Source organism: Schistocerca cancellata, chromosome 3 (genome assembly GCF_023864275.1).
Source record: "Schistocerca cancellata isolate TAMUIC-IGC-003103 chromosome 3, iqSchCanc2.1, whole genome shotgun sequence".
NCBI lineage: Eukaryota > Metazoa > Arthropoda > Insecta > Orthoptera > Acrididae > Schistocerca > Schistocerca cancellata.
Window position 1 is genome coordinate 250,276,107 of NC_064628.1, and position 17,841 is coordinate 250,293,947.

At 38.1% G+C, this 17,841-nt stretch overlaps 1 protein-coding gene across 1 annotated transcript in view; it reads left to right on the forward strand.

The window, feature by feature from the left end:
- LOC126176690 (uncharacterized protein DDB_G0284459) overlaps positions 1 to 16,854 on the forward strand; it is a 38,494-nt gene extending 21,640 nt beyond the window's left edge. The window contains exons 4-6 of the mRNA XM_049923853.1: positions 2,762 to 2,872; positions 14,005 to 14,163; positions 16,396 to 16,854. Coding sequence (XP_049779810.1) covers positions 2,762 to 2,872; positions 14,005 to 14,163; positions 16,396 to 16,668 — 543 coding nt within the window. The 3' untranslated portion in view covers positions 16,669 to 16,854. The remainder of the gene's footprint in view (positions 1 to 2,761; positions 2,873 to 14,004; positions 14,164 to 16,395) is intronic.
- Positions 16,855 to 17,841: the final 987 nt, after the last annotated feature.

The window sequence follows — 17,841 nt, forward strand, 5'->3', positions numbered from 1 at the left end:
AGTCGGTGGAGTGCGGCGCCTCGCACGCTCCACTTAGGACAAATGATGGCCTCATTAACAGAATGGTACTACTGATTAGTTTCTGCTTGGGACCCGTTACTAGACAAAGTAAGTTGCAAAACTCAATCTCACGTGCCGTAAGGATACTTTTGTATAGTGACCAGAAACGGGTCCCAAGCAGTCCTTGTAAGGTACCACCTCTGTTTATGAGACTACCATTAAACCTAAGGCGAGGGAGGGGGAGCGCTGCACCGCAGCGTCTTTATATAAATAACCAGGACGCCTCTATAATTAACCAGGAGCTGCTAGAATGACACTCGTTGAAACGTCATGGCATTTAGACGAGCTCACTCGGCTGGAAATTCGGGATCATTGTATTAGTTCAAATCGCTCAGACAGACAACGGCGTCTTATCTAGTAGCTGTAGTGGCCAGCTTATAACATCTCTCTTACGAAATGCAAATTAGTGACCCTGATTGAGTGTGTAAAGGGATAAACTAATCGGACTTTTAACTTCTGCCATACCCCGTACCGTCAAATTTCGCTGCACTGTTCTAGCAGATACGTTATTTGTTCTTTATTTAAGCTGTTGTTAAATGCTGTGTTGGACGTCTGTTAGCACAGACTACTCTACGCAATCGCCGCCGATCTTAATGATTAAGTGAAGACTGTCAGCAACTGCATTATCCGTGGTGAGAGGTAATGCCTGAAAGTTTGTTTTCTCGCCACACTCTTGACACTGTGGATATCGGAGTATAGAATTCCCTGTAGATTTTTCAAACTGAATGTCCCACGCGTCTAGCTCCATCTGCCACTCAGCATCAAAAGTCTGTTAATTCCCTTCTTACGACCATAATCATGTCGGAAACATTTTCACATTAATTGCACAGGCTAACGTTGGATAAACTCTTTTGCTGAAAATACCTTTTTCTTATAATTTTTAGGGTGGGAAATCCAAATATGATATTTAAAAACTGTATCACCCACAATTTCTTCACATTTTACATTTAAATTCATTAGATCAAGAATTTAACAGCTTTTATATTGCTAAAATAGTTTATGAAGGAGGTGTAATGAATGTAGATGACGTTGTTAGCACTGCTGAAAAACATTTGCTTGCCAAAAAAGGTCGACTCTATTTTTGTATTAACAGATGGTGTTTTGTTTACTGCCAACCTAACCTCACTTTCCCGTTTCCTGTGCAAGTGCTCAGTACAATGTATAATCGTGGTTGTAAAAACTCTGCTGACAGTTTTTGTTATATCTCTGGTGAATTTGTGATTAAAAAACACCAAAGAAACATTGCAGACTTTGTGAAAAAGCTTTATCTATCATACTATGGATCTAAACTTGGTGATCAAGATAAACTTGAACGGATCATAAGGTATGTTATGTGTGTTTTTTAAGATATGGGACAATGGTCCAGAAAGGAGAAAAAAGGCTTTATATTTGCTGTTCCTGCGATATTGGGGGAGCCAAAAAATCATTCCGATGACTGCTACTTTTGCAGTGTTGATATTACTGGTCATAATTCGAAATACAAGAAAGTAATAAGCTACCCTAACTTTCCGTCCACTATCCGACCAGTAGGGCGTGGTGTAGAATTGCCGGTTCCTGAAACCAACAGATTATTTAAATTTTATTCCAACAGAAGTATTTTAAGATGTACAAACTGATTTAGATAAACCAGATGATGATGAATTCCACTGTAATAAAGAAAGTCTATAGCCCAAATTGTTTACTCTGACCGAGCGTAACGATTTGGTTAGGGATCTTGGTGTAACGAAAGAAAAAGCTGAACTGCTTGGCTGTAGATTAAAAGAAAAGAACTTATTTGCAGTCGGAAGCAGCATATACATGTATAGAAATAGAGAGCAGCAATTTTCCAAGTTTTTTCAACAAGAAGGTGATTTACTGTAATGCCCAGACAGTCCTAGTCTGATGGATGATTTTGGTATGGAATACAAAAAGGAAGACTGGAGGCTGTTTATTGATTTATCCAAAACTAGTGATGGAAAGACGCTACCAAGGCTGCTGGAACACTATCATGATGAGGGACTGATGTTGGTCACTTCACCGAGAAGTTCAGCAAGCGACTCATCATAAAAAAGAGCTACACAAGAAGCTTCAAAGAAAAAAGAGAAAGAAAATGCAAACCAATTCCAGCTGACAAGTGAAACCTCTGTTAACACATATAATTGTTTTAAGTAGCTTATTGTAAATATAAAACCATTGTCATGTTGTAACAAAGCGTTTCATTAATTTCACCGTTTACCGTATGGCACAGGATATTTGTACTATATAGTAAAAAGCATATTGCTCGAAAACTATGGGTGATACAAAAAAAAAAAATAAGGCTAGATTTGGATTCAGCTAATAAACACCTATAAAGATCAGCTATCAAAGTAAAGAAAGTTTTCCAAAAAGAAATTTTTCCTTGGCTTGTGTTATCTGGGTACAAACGACAGCTCCGAGAATGCACTGCCATTTAACACTTGTGAATGCGGTACTACAATCTGAATATGTGCCTATCGCTATCCGGTGACTTTTGTCACATCACTGTATAGCTATTAATTACATTCAGTGAGAGAAATACATACATTTGCAAATAAACAATCATAACAATAACAAATCAATATTTAGCTGCTTGGCGCAAAAGTGTTATTGTTACAACGTCTGTTATGTAAAGGATTGGTGCTACAAATCAATCCGCTGATAGAGGACGTGACTGACGGAGACATGCACTGTGTTTTACTTGCAGAAGTTAAACCAGGCGCTGGACCTTGGGACACGCAAGGTGGCGCAGCTGGACCGCCTGAACGTGGCCAAGAACCGCGCCTTCGGCATCGGCGTGCCCTGCGGCCCCTGCTCGGTAGGCTCCTCCGGCAGCGGCGGCGGCGCGGGGGCGGGAGCCGGCCTCTCCGCCTCCTTCGGCGCCGGCCTCTTCGGATAACTCGACCTTTCTCTCCCACTCTTCTCCTCACTGTCCGCGATTCCTCTAAAATCCGTCTCGCGACTCACTGTCCGTTGTCAGCACATTCAGCTGTATCCTGTTACATCTACCACTCTGCTCTTCTTATCAACATGGCGAATCCTGATACGTGCTCTTGTTGGTTTTGTAGTGCACTTTGCCTAGCAGTAGCAATAGCTAGAATACATTTCAGGAACCGTGACAGCAGTTTTCAGCACGACAGCCACGGTCACATTTGGTGACGGACCTGATTAAGCCTAATGATGTTCACACCGCCACTTTCTATGTTCAGGAGCCAATGTAACATACCAGGCACACAGCAACGTGTCATAACAGAAACGAATATTTAAAAAAACAATGTTATTTTACCCATTATCTTGTTGAATTCTACGTCGTTAAGGATTTTTGGCAGAAAACGCTACCATCCATAATTACTTTTGAAAGATCATTTATGCCATCATTGGTTTCCAGGACCATCTTAAGGTGGCTCTTACACTTTCAGTGAGGTATTCGTCAAATCCATGTCACAAGCTCCTATCCTACATAAGAACATTTGCGGGTTTAAAGCTGATTTATATTCATAAAGATAGCAAAAACATGCTAAAGTGCTAGCATAGGATAGGATATTGAGAGAGTAATACACTTACATAGTTAAGAGTCGACGGCCTCTGGTCTTACATTGGTCATTATGCCTTTTTAGGATGGCGGAACAAGTGTTACTGTGCACAGTGCATGTCCATGTATTCTAAACAAACGATTGTGGTAAACAAACACTTCATAATATTCCTCATATATACACGGTGAGGTAGGAGAGAAGGTACATGCTTCGAGGGGTGGGAGTATTAGCTTCATATGGACATATGGCCTATTACGAATGGTTTCCAAAACTGCACACATTTAACATCACTTAGGTACCATTTCTGGAATAACTCGAAACCACGCCCTCCTGCGAGAACGTGCCACAGTACGGAATTAAACTACATAACATATCCTACAAAAAAGGTCCTATTCATTTTCTTCTAGGACTAATAGTTTGCGCGAAGAGTGCACGGGAATACTGCAAATCTCTTTCGACGCGCATATCGCTGTAGCTTAGTTTCTGTAGGACATTTCGAGGCAGCTGCCCAAACTGAAAAACTGAGAGACCAGAAGTGTGCGGTATCAAATTCTGCGTCTTAATTTCCTCTACACTACTGTTGTACGTTGTAAACAGTGGCAGTATGTGAATAATACAGAAAATAAATAATAGCGTGCATTAAATGTGTACTATTTCGGGAACCATTCGGGATAGTACGTATGAACTTTTTTGTTCAGAATCACTGAACTATCACCCCTCAAAGCATGTACCTGTTCTCTTGACACACCTTGTATAGGCCTTTGAACATAGAAATGATATTCCTAAATCATGGCATAAAATCAGGCCTTCTAAAATTATTCGTGGTTGTTTACCTTCTTCTAGAACAATTCACACCAACAGAAAATCTTGATTTGAATTTTTACGTCAGTAATCGTACTTGCAATGGGTTTATATTTTGCTGCTTAGAACTACTATTACACACACTTCTGTTGAATCTGAAATCAACGGTGCACGGTATAGTCCTAGATGATGAACAGCTAGTAGTAGCCTGAACAAATCAGTTAACGATTATAGCACTTCAGAAATTAGAAAGATGGTCTGTTGTACGTCTCTTCATTTTTTATACAAAAGAGTAAGTTGATGAGGCGTATTTCGTTTGACACTGAGCTGCATATATTAGCCCCTTAGCAAAGGAAGCGAGAGGAGCAGAAAAAGCCTGTAAATATCAGGAGTCTCGAGACGACTAATAAGATCTTGTTGGCCCTTTTACGCAAACAGTAAATTCACATATACATGGACAGTGGTGGTACAAAGTACGTTCTAGGTCCACAGCACACGAAAAAAAAGACTGTAAAAGGACCGTATGATTTCTTCTTAAATATGTTTCTCTTATTCATATTTCTTGCATAGTCTTGTAAAGCCATGACTATCATGTCCTGTCACTGATTCCTATCAATCTTGCCTAGTGAATAAGTTACTACTATCCTCCCTTCAAAAACCATCAGTCATAATCACTCAGCAATACGTTTTTGTGAAGAAACTATTTTGTATTCAAGAAAGATCAAAATATATGCCTTAGACTAAGACATTTTGTACCATGTTGTAATAAGACTGTACTGAAGCTCGTATTTATTTAAGAATAAAACTGTGAAATCAGACTCACTATCATGTTGTGCCAACTAACCCGTAAGGAATGTATTTGTCCTCCAGTAATGTAAACATAAAACCTGCTCCTATGTATTTTGTATTCGTCTTTACGTGAAACACGAAACTTAAAATATCTTAGGTCTGTCCTATAATATCTTGGCACGCACAGTTTCTTCTTAGAGAAAGTTGCAAAAGGGAAACATTAAGTTTCATGTAGCCCTCTTTTCTCCTTCCTATACCTGTCCCCGACAATTAGGTATTTAAAAACACGATAATCTTTTCACTTTGTTTTTATAAATCCTTCACTGATTTCCTTCTCCAAACTTAAAACAATCCCAGCTAGTGCTCCGTTTCTAATGACGTCGTTGTCGACGGAAAGTTAAATCCTAATCTTCAGGCCGGCCAGTGTGGCCGAGCCGTTCTAGGTGCTTCAGCCTGGAACCGCCCGACCGCTTTGGTGACGTTCCAATCGTGCCAGGGGCATGGATGTGTGTGATGTCCTTAGGTTATTTAGGTTTAAGTAGTTCTAAGTTCTAGGGGACTGATGACCTCAGATGTTGAGTCCCATACTGCTCAAAGCCATTTGAACAATTTTGAACCCTAATCTTCCTCCCTTTCCTTTTCTGCAGATTGGAACTTAAATTAAGTCTTGAAACAATATGTTACATTTATCATCATACCATGTCGTTCCTTTCTAAACATGATTATCAATATAACTTTATTTAATTAAGTTCATTTTATCCTATTTAGCAAACAGATAAAAAACGTGAAAGAACCAAAATGCCTCACAAAATGCGAAACGCGAAACAGGAGATTCGAGAGTTAATCGACCAATTTAGTCTGTAGAGAAGAGAACGAATCAGATCACGGTTACGTGATATATTGACTCCCGAAATTATGATTGTAATTTGCGTTTCTAGAGTTGCAGTATTCCACTTTTCAGTGACGCAGGTGTCATTTCACCTTGTGGCATCCCATTACGTTTGTTTCAGGAGCACGAAATGTCAGCTCGTTACCACAATAGAACTTTTACTAGCCTAATTAATTTTGTAAACAAAAGTAAACCTAACGACATTATTTCAATGTATGTACCTCCTATCACGTAAACAGTCGTTGTTAGAAAAACGTTTGAGAACGTTGTTTCACTTGTGTTGCATCATACCGTCTATTACGGTGATATTGGCAGCGTGACTTTTATCCTCCGATTATAACAATTTCATTTTGGGATACAGCATTCAGAAACTTTTGTTTTCAACAAAATTGCACGAATTTTATTTTCTTCTCCCGTTTTCTATTCCAAACTTACTCATATGTCTGTAGTGGATGGTTCTTGCCAGTAGAATAAATCTGCTCAGTAGCAATAGAAGCGCGCTCACACTAACGTTACGGAATTTGGTGTACCAAAATACATCGTAATATTTAAGAAGAGGGATTTCCTGACTCGCGGAACTTGGTCAGTTATGACAATAAATTTGTGGCCCGACAGAAGAAAACCCTGTATTTTTAGTACTTTGCGGGTAGCTATTTAATAACTGTTAAGACGCACATACGCTTGAGTCAGTTTCTGAAGCAATATGGCGCGCTTTTTTTTACTTTTTTAAGAGGACTATAGAAAGACTTATCGACCTTTAAAAACAGCTAGCCGCACCAGCTTTGTTTTATTGAAATGCTGAAAGCAAGTTACTTTTTGATGGCATCCACAAAACTTATTCTCATCATATTTGTTGGCCCTAATATAATTTTATACGAATGTAAAATGTGGATTCGAAGGGTGAAGATCATAGATCGTTCCATTTCAGTTGGCACCTAGGCATAAGGAAATTATTATCTGACTTCGTCATAAAAGGTGATACCTGCTCAACATACAGCCGTTTATGAGCAGTACTGTATACAGGTGCAATTAGCTATTGCTAGTTGCACGTACAGATGTCATGAAATTTTACGTTAAAAATGACAATGACATTCAGGATGGTGATAATTAAAATATCTCTGTTTGAGAGGGCCCCCAAGAAAAATGAGTAATCGTAGAACAGTGAAACTTTGTGGAAAAATTTTTAAGGACATGCAGAAGACAAATAACTTATAAACTGTTGAAAGAAACACATTTTAATTTCCACATGAGAGGCTAACATTTTTAATTGCGTACTGTGTTTACGTTCCAGGTTACAAACATCGCTCAGTGTGACGACTATCAGCATACGTGACAGTCTGGAACAGCACTAGAGATTGTTTTACTGCAGCCCGAAATGTCTCAGACGGGATGTTGGCTACATCTCTAGCTATGCTCATCTTCTTTATGAAGATTGCACGTTGTCTAAAGCATTTCCAGCCATAGCAAGAGTAACTTCTTCAACAATTTGTGGCGCAATTGGCCTTTGGCTTCTTCCCAGAGCAATTTCCAATTCACCAGTTAGTGCAAACTTCGAATCTTGTTCTTAAAGTGCAGAAATATAACCTTTTCATATTGCTTTAATACGTCGACATTCGCGAAGAGCAGAGCAGTATTGTTATTGTTTGGATGAAACAGCTTAGTGGGTAAAGATCTGCTCGCCTTGTCCAGACCGCTGATGATTGTCTCCAGCTGTAATGCATCCTGATGCCTGTGTTTCAACCAAACGCGCTGTACCAGTATCAGCGTCTAACAACAATTCATGACAGTAACGGTGCTAACAACGCAAATCCTGCCGTGCACAATCTGAACATCATTCCTATAAAGTTGGTTACGCATACAGTAAATAGATTTCCGTCTATACTGGTTGAAGCAGCGAAAATTTAATTATAACCGCACTGTAGATAGTTGAAATTCATTGAAAAATATTGTAACTTTCACTGAATGAACTCACGCTTCATCTTTGCACTAGCGCACCGATTATGCAGATGTATTTGTGGTATTTTTCATACCTGTCCATTTTTTGTTTCCACGCGTTTCAGGCCTAGATCGCTGAAACATTAAACTCAAGAACAGCCCTTACTTTCGTAGTGTCTTGCGGAGTGACAGCTTAATAATCATGATCATCATGATCAACATCACCCACATCTACTTCAAGCATTAGGCCTCGCAACATATTAGGAGTATATTTCATTATTACTAGTTTTTACACCTACTGCTGAAACTGATGAGTTTCCGAGGCCTCTATGTTGACATTTGTATACTCATCTTGGCAAACTTGTAAGATGTAACAATTTACCTTCATTTTGTCGATAGAACCACTGCATAAATTACTGTAAATTCTAATGCATCTGCCGCATAGGGACATTTAATCGACAACAGAGTGGCTCAAAAGAACAACTAGTTATGTATCTCCTCCTGTGTTCTATTTACATAATTATATATACTAGCACAACCACTACACAACTAGTCTTTATAAATCTCTCGTAGGTACACTGAAGACGCTCAATGGTATACCATCCTCCACTAGAAGGTCACTCAGCACCAACATTCAAGTTTAAAACGTACAGGCAGGATTCGGATTAACATCATTTGTTTGCTTACTGTAGCTACACTGTAGAATTCCTTTCTAAGATTGGCTACAATTTCAGCAACATTCATGATTCGGAAAATGTATTTTCCTCTTAAAGATTTCCCACATTCAGAAACAGTTTCTTGTGCTTACTTTAATGTAAGATTCATATTATTTTCAACAAATTACAAATCATATGAAACGTAAGTCTTGCTTTATTTCATGTTGCTGAAATATAACTGTCAACTCACAACCATTAATTGCTCCTTCATGGGCGTATTTTTAAAACAACTGCTATATATTTTATTAAACACACTTAGATAGCTGGACAAGTATGGGCAAAGAAACAATTAGTAGTCTACTCAGAGAAACCAATCACTATTGTCTGGAGCGATGTAAAGAAACCAATGATTTTAAATTTGGATATCCGGTCAGGGATTTGAACGCCAGTGTTTTAGGATGCCAGTTCAGTAACAATTAGAGAAATTTCACTCATAACAGCGTAATAGTAAATAACCAATTTACACACTTCGTGATAATAAAAAGGATTCAGTGCGAGCTTTATGTTTAATAGATTCTTGTACCTTATAACGTTTTTGATTCCGGTAAATGAGTGGTAATTCTCAATCATACTCTAGGCGGTTTGTATTAAGCGTAAGGCACTGCGTTTTTCACGTGGTAAAAATGTCATAACTACAGTTACTTCAGTGTAGGGCAATGATTTTGTCTACCTGGTTTTTAGAAGCAGCTGTTCTACAGCATGGCGTAAAAAAATTGCTTGAGAATGAGCTCTCTTACAATGTGTGGTAGAAATATTACAGTATCAAGTCGTTTTAAATTTATCATTACGTATATTTGTTTATCTGATATGTCAACATGCTCACTGAGAATCTACGGAGCCAATAATACATCGAATTCTTATTACTCATTTCCAGAGGCAGCCGTAAGCTCTACAATTGCTCACAAATAAAAACGAGAAACCGGCATATGTCATGATTCTGTTCCCCTATAAAGGCTAGCTTTCGGCCTTCTAAAGAGAAATATTGTACTACTCCCGTTCCCAAACTTTTGGGATTAGTGGAGTACTTCTTATTTGGATCCAGAGTTAAAGTCTCTTTTGCTTGATAGTTACGATATGGTTCACAAATTCATTCAACTGTACCCAACCTCACCGTACCTTCCCATCTCCTCCAGCCCATACGTCCACCTCAAACAAAAACCACAGTTGCCCCATTGTAAATAATTTTTTGGTGTACTTGAAAGGGTTTCATACCCTACTTGTCATCTTCAAGAGGTATCGTGGTGTCGGAAGAGAAATATGACTTCTGAGGCGCCTGTTGAATGGCACGTCATCTCCGAAGCTTAGTGAAACGATGATAAGTATTCGGGTACAAATAATTGGATTATCGCTATAGATACGTGGCAAAATAAACGAGAAGAGACAGATCTACTCACATACAGCTTGACATCAGAATAACATCACTTAACAAGCAGGTATTTTCAGCCGTGCAAGCGACGTTATCTATTGGACAAGGGGGTAAGGACTTAATAGTCACACCTACGACTTCAGTCATCGTAATTCTGTCTCATATAAGAACACTACGAAAAACTGATGAGATTTCCTTTGCCATACTTTCTACAAAAGACCGAAGGAATACAAAGGATCTGATCCAGCAGCAGGCTAACATGAAATAATAACAAGAAAAGAACTGTATTTCCTGGATGATGGCTCTGAGCACTATGGGACTTAACATTGGAGGTCATCAGTCCCCTAGAACTTATAACTACGTAAACCTAACTAACCTACGGACATTACACACATCTATGCCCGAGGCAGGATACGAACCTGCGACCATAGCGGTCGCGCGGTTCCAAACTGAAGCGTCTAGAACCGCTCGTCCACAACGGCGGCTGTTTCCTGGACGCTGCGACGTATGATGTAACAGGGCGCCGCTAACCAAATGACTTAGGTAACCTTCTTACTTTTCGTGATACAAATTTGACTATGACAGCGTGAAAATTTATATTAAAAAATTGTCGCTATTTTATGAATTTTTCAAGTTATGAGGCAATGCAGTCATTGAAACTTCCTGACATTAAAGCTGTGTGTCGGACCGGAATTCGAAGCAAAGATTTCCTTCAGCGAGCAATCTTTTTATCCACAGAGCTATGCAGTCATCACTTTTGACCAGCTCATAACTTCAGTTCTCCCATTAACTCTCTCATACTCTCCTAACTTCGAAGGTGTTTCCCTGGATAACTAGGTGGATTAGCAGTCACGTAAGAAAGGATACCACAAGGAAATTATTTCGCTACAGAGGGAGCTTTGTTTCCCAGAATGAAGCTATGAGATCGGATTGGGAGTTTTGCTTGGACAACGCAGTTGGTAAGGTCATTGGACATGGAAGGCACGATTCCTGGTTAGAGAGCTGATCCAGACCACAGGTTTAATATGCCATGAAGGTTTGGAAAAGCACACATTCTGCTTTTTGAAATATACATATATTTGTAATTCTGCGAATACAGTTAGGTAAAAGGTTAGATTTAGTTTTTCTGGCACAGAGTGCATGCTCCCGAACAAAAAACCAAAAATTAAATCCGTATGTGAGCCACAGTCTGCTGCAAAATCATGAGACTGACGAGCACAAATCTCCGCTCCACCATCATCATTGTATTTCCGTAGCACAAATGTATTACTGGATGAGAACGAATGGTATTTTGAATTAGGCTTTTAACACTTGTCGTACCACTGAACGTGTGCAACAATGAACAACTTTCCAGAAAATATAGGCTACACCAACAATGAGGAACACAACTTGTCAGCGATAAATACTTTTAGGTTCTTCCGAGTAGGTAAAGAGCAAACAGCTGCAGACTAGATTACGAAACTAACTGTATGTGAATTTAATCAGACAGTTATTACCTTACAGTTGCTTACTTTTTAGTAACAACTCTTTTTATAATGAAACGTCTAATTTTTACTTCCTCCACACTAAAATATACGTTTGTCTAATCAGAATAAGCTGTAAACAACGAAGATAGTCAATGAACTAGATTAGAAAACATCTTGATTATAATTACATCCTCCTCACTGTCTGCTTTATTAATCGAGCTACAAGTAGCAAACTCTTCATTTTCTTATTTAAAAAATAATTCGCTTGTTAGACTGTTTGTCGACCACGGGAAATCTGATTTTAGATACAGTGATTTTGTTACATTCTTTCTTTCTGAAAGTCTCGATATAACTTTTTAATCTTCACTATCGATAGTAATGTTTATTTCCTACTTGTTTTGAGTACCATGTGAACATCTTGAGTGGTATTTGCAATTAGTCTTTTCTTCGACGTTACGTGGGCAGAAGATGTTGAAACGGTATAAGTTATGAAAGGTATCGATTTGCGTCTTAAGCAATAACGATTATGTAGCTCTTAATACGACACAGAGCATGTAAGATCCATCAGATACGAATGAGCAGTAATTTAACTGGGCAAGTAGCTGCCCACTCTTACAGTCACACTGGTGACCCAGATAGGCAGTGCAGAGATGTCTTTCACTGGTTTTTATTGATTGTAAAATCTCCACATTGCTGTATCTCCATCTCCTACGTTAACAGCTTGATTGCATAAGTGTGCAGCCATATGTTTATTTAGTAGTGAGTACCTGATATCCCCAGCCAGTGCAAACCCTATTTACATTTTCTCCTTAATTAGAAATTCCTCGATATTTTTCACAGCTGCTGTAAGTTTGATTCAAGTGTTAATAGAACAACGTAGCTCTGTTAGCATAGCATGTAACCCTCGTAACTGAAAATCGGTGCATTTGGTTTCCCAGCCTGAAAGTTCGCTAAGAGATGAAGCAGTTATATAAACGAAAGTACGACTGAAAATGGGTGTGTAATAATTATTGAAACTACTATGAAATAAACGTTGATACAACAGAAGTGACACACGTCTAGGAATCTGAAATGTTGTTTGTGCCGCATTTCTGCAATATCTCCCTTGTGGCCTGCAACGACGGGTCCACTGTTATGTAAACAATAAATTAATAATCTTCTCAGTTTTATTTTGGTAGACAAAGAATTATGCATTTTATTCCTTCTATATTTTAGAAACACGCCTTTGATATCAGCATGCGTGTAATTTAACGTTTTTCACGTAGTCGTATGAAGTCATAGTTCATATGTGGAAGTTCCCATTCTCATAGAAAGACATGGTATTGATATTTGTAGCTCATTAGAAATATTCACAGGATATCTACATAAGGGAACTAAAGCGAAGTTTTTCGTCCAGTGGAGTCATACTAAAAGTACCAATACTATACATAAAGATATAAAGTCACTTTATTTGGCACAGAAAGTTTTCTGTTATTCAGAATGCTCATACAACCATGTGATACTGTCACAAAACCAATTCTTCGTGATGTAGTCCAACCAACGCGTCACATTGGCTTCGATGTCGTCAAAAAATTGACTCTTTATGTGGATTTCTACACTTCGTTATTTGTGGCAGAGTAATACTGAAGACAGCAAGTCTCGCCACCCGTGGTCGGTTTTCCAGAGGTGAATTGTCCTCGATTTCCATTTTAGTCAAGCCTTGACGGCATGCACATCTCATTACTTTTGTTTCGGAAATCAAGGTGTACGGGACAAACTTAGCACAAACTTTTCTCTTCTTCAGATCATTCTAAATAAAGTATAGAGCATTTTATTTAGAGATGTACCTTCACTGCGATTTGTGGCACAACAACGTTGTCACCGTACATTCGCATGTCCACTACTTACCACTGCCTGCTCACACAGCTTACCACTGGTCGTTGTTTGCAGTTGTATGTTCGAGTTGCCACCATAGATACTGCACTGAGGTTGCTTTTAGGCCAGGAAGAGAATCAATCTCGGCACATTTTGATTGACTAGATATTGAACAATAACTATATCTAATTTAATCAGCTTTCAGTTTCGTAGGCCGTGTGCTCGTACAGCTCCTTCAAAACAGGCACAGTTATGCACTTCATTTCCGATTGTAAATTTCCAATTTTCTTCAGATACACGTTGCTTACAGATATAACATGATTCTTACAGTGGAGCATCTTTCCTAACTATAGCGAAATCTCCGGTCCACTTGTATATCTCCCTTCTACGCTGTTCAACACCTCTGTTTATGTATTTCATATGTTCATATCTTTATCTGTGGTATCTGTACTGTTTACTTTTTTCCTTCACATCTGAAGTAAGTAAGCATAATTTAGAGTAATCGAAGACAGTGTCGCTTTCTCAGTTATCCTGATTTGAGACTTGAAAACTCCGCGTTGCTGACCACCGGCTGAGCTGACGTGAGTGTCGCGTGTTGCAGGACGGCAGGGGCACCGCAGCGCCGCCGCGCTCCACCACACCCGACGAGGTTCCCGAGTTCCCCCGCACGCGCGTCAGCCTCATGATACCAGACGAGCTGTTCGGCGGCAGCTTCAGTCTCATCACCAACATCTCCAAGATCGCCGGCAGCCTCATCACGGTAAGTTAAACTGTTTGTTAATGAGAGGTGACAATGTTAAACTGGAGCACAATCTGTTTTGGTAGGGAACTTTTGTCCACAGTTGTCTTGATTGCGGTGGCTGTCTTATAACAGTCTACTGGTTTCAAATTTCAAGAATCATCTTAAAGAAGTATTACAGAAGTAACAAGTCGTACAATCGTTGATCTGACATCAGTTAGTTAATCAATTACTAACACTACTGGCCATTAAAATTGCTACACCAAGAATAAATGTAGATGATAAACGGGTACTTAGTGGACAAACCGCTTGTTTAGGCCAAATTATACTAACAATTATTTTCTCCGGGCGTCGACTCAATAAAAATCGGGTCTTTAGCATTCTTCTGTAGTGTCATGTTTCTAAAACTTTTTTTATCTCTTTGTGCATACTGTATATCATTCATCTTTCGCTTCCATGTAAGACCATTAATGCATAAAAGAATTACGTGTTTGAACTTTAAAAATGTTGTTAATTGTTTTTTGAATCAATTGCATTTTTTAGCAATGACGAAACTGGAGTACAGCAGCCAAAATGAGTGAGAATGAAGATCGCGGAATAAAAATCTCATTACTCATCTTGTTATATTGGCTCCTCAGAGAAAGCGTGGCTCAGTGGAAGAATAATTTTTTAAACAAGATGGTATGACATGCGATAACAGAATTAAAGTTCATAAGGTTTTTGTTAGTTATGTGAAAACTGTGCGAGACCTTTTTCGTTATAACTATTTTTCTCCGTAAATATTAAGAATGACTAAATCAGCTACGAGTAAGATGGTTAGGTCACTAGAGACTGCTACTTGGCTATCTCAAGGTATTAGCAATTAACAGTCCACAGATGCTTGTTTTTTTAGTATCGTAGAACTTCTTAGTTGAAGTCTATGCCTCCAAGAATATAGTCTGGCAGCCACAAAATTTCTACATCTTTCCTTAAACACATTGAAATACAGAGAATTTTGAATTTATTCTTTGGAAAGTTAAATATTAACACATAATATATACAATTATTTACCTTATATCTCACATTACTTTTCTGTGACTGCATTAGATAGTATATTGGTACAACACTGCACCTGGCCTTTTAATATAACAACTACAATCCCTTAAATTCTCCGTCTAATAATAATGCAGAACAATGGCGGATTCCATCCTGTTCGCTCATAAGCAAACACCAGAACACGTAGAAGAAGGCATCGAATATATGAACATCAAATAAAATAACTGAGGTGCTTAAATCCTGTAGGGGTTTTAAAAACGTACTAACTGTTTCTTAGCTTTGTACGTGGGGCTCTGTACACAGATGAATGTTTTAATTAAGTTATGGTTGGTGTTACAATAAAGCAAGACACCAATATGTAATTACACTCTCACATTTCATCAGAAAGAATTATCTGAATTAAATTTCACGAAGAAAGTCATGAAATTAGAAGTCTTCTATACGGTAGCATACACCAACAATTACGTCTTGTTCCTGCCTCCATCGTACATACTAACTAAGGTTGTGTGTCCATAAAACAAACTATTTTACATAGAAAATGACTTACTCATTTATAATCCGGCTTGATGTTGTTCTGAAAGTTTATAATTAACAATTGATGACTTCAAATCGAAATATTAAAAAAAATTCGAAATAAATCCAAACGATGAGAAATATGAAGTTATTTGAAAATAACGAATATCATGTTATTCATGTTATTAAAACTATATGAAAGGTGAAGTCATAATAATTCTGAATTTTTTTGTATTTTACAAAAGATTTATAAAGTGTATTGGGTAATCCATTTCTTAACTGCATTAAGAGGTTCTATATGTAGCGAAAGACGTTCCATTAGAATTATTAATACCTTCAGAAAAGAATTCGTCACACTTAAATTTATATTCATTATTAAGATATTTCTAATTTTGAGAAAAATAAATTTCTTGAAATGCCAAGCCTGCATTTTATACCTTCTTTATTTCTGCCATAGTCAATTCCATTTCTACCCAAATAGCACCACTTATTTACTAGTGTCTCATATGTTAATCTGGTTGCGTCAGCATTAAATGATTTAATAATTAAGAATTATTCTTCTGTGCTCCACAACCATTGTTTTACTTCTGTTGACATTTATCTTACAGCATCTCTTCAACTGACAATTGAACTTGTCTGTCGCCTGAGACTGATCTGCTGTGTCATCGGCTAAACATAGTATTGTTGTTTCTCGTACGCCTACAGAACGCAGCAGAGAGGAAGCAGCAGCTTGTGGAAGCCGCCAAGCCATTCGTTGCTGCCAAACTGCGGCTGGACATCAACGCTCCAGTGAGCACGACGGAACCCATCGAGCAACTGGTGCCACGTGTTGGTCCACCTCTCGGCGGAGAGTCATCAAACGGGAGCGCAAACAACTCCTCTTCCTCCTCAACCTCCTCCTCGTCCTCATCCTCCTCCTCATCATCTTCTTCTTCCACGGAAGACGAATCCGCAAACAGAATAGAGCGATCTGGATAGACCTTCTTCTCATCATCGGGCTTTCCGTTCCTATTTTTCCTGCTCTCCTTAAATATGCATCAGTGTTCTGAAATCTGCAATCTTTTCTTTGCGTTTTAGTTAACAGTCATAGAAAATTGACTGTTTATTAATTTCAGGGTGCAAGTCATACTGAAATATATGCAAGTTTTTTCCCATATATATATATATATATATATATATATATATATATATATATATATATATATATATATATGGATACACCATACGTCATGCTACCTCTTCAGAAAACTTAACAGTTCATTCACCTATAATACATCGAACCATTTTACTCACTTTTTGTTAATTTTCACACAAATCTATCAGAATAGTAACTTTTTCAGTTTCTTATCACAACATAATGGGTGCTAAATGGAAGTTCCTACACAAAAATCTGGAAATGATGAATATGAAATGTCCCAGTTAATATCACTGTTAGAGGTGGTTGGTGAGAAACTTTTGACTGCCATTTCGAAAAGTCATGCATGTCGTGATCGGCTGGAAGATATGTGATGAATCTTTTGTGATACTAACCTGCCATTCGACTAAGAATCAGATTCGATTTTCAGAACTATCAGAGCAAGTATTTTACTTTAGTCTGAGAATGGTGACAGATAATGCTAAGTGAACGGTAAGATATTTCGATAAATGATATATTTATGTATGTATATGTCATAGTCTCTAATGAATTACAAATTTTGGAAAAAAAAGTTATTGTTAAGTAAAATACAGTCCATTATTTTTTACCACATTTAGTTTTAAGTTGTAAAGTGAATGCATCAATAAAAGGCATATCATCCTTGTGTTACAGAAATGTTCGTTCATACCATAAAAAGGAATTTAGTTTGTGTCATCAATACTTAATGTCCATGTATCTTGCGAATTTCTGTTGAGCGCGATGATAAAGCGGATATGCATACGGGATTGTACATCAGTAAGTGTTACATAATTTATAAATAAAGCTCTTTTGTTATCCAGAATTGTCAACATTCCAGTGAACAGTCTGAAAGATCCATGACAGTTCACTGTGCATTCACATTACGTCAACCAAGTGAGTGTTGTAACTATGAAACAGTGTATTTGAGTTCACGTAGGGCCTGTTTCAGATCCCAAAACTGCCACACATTCAGATTTTCTGTGATTTTTCCAAATTAC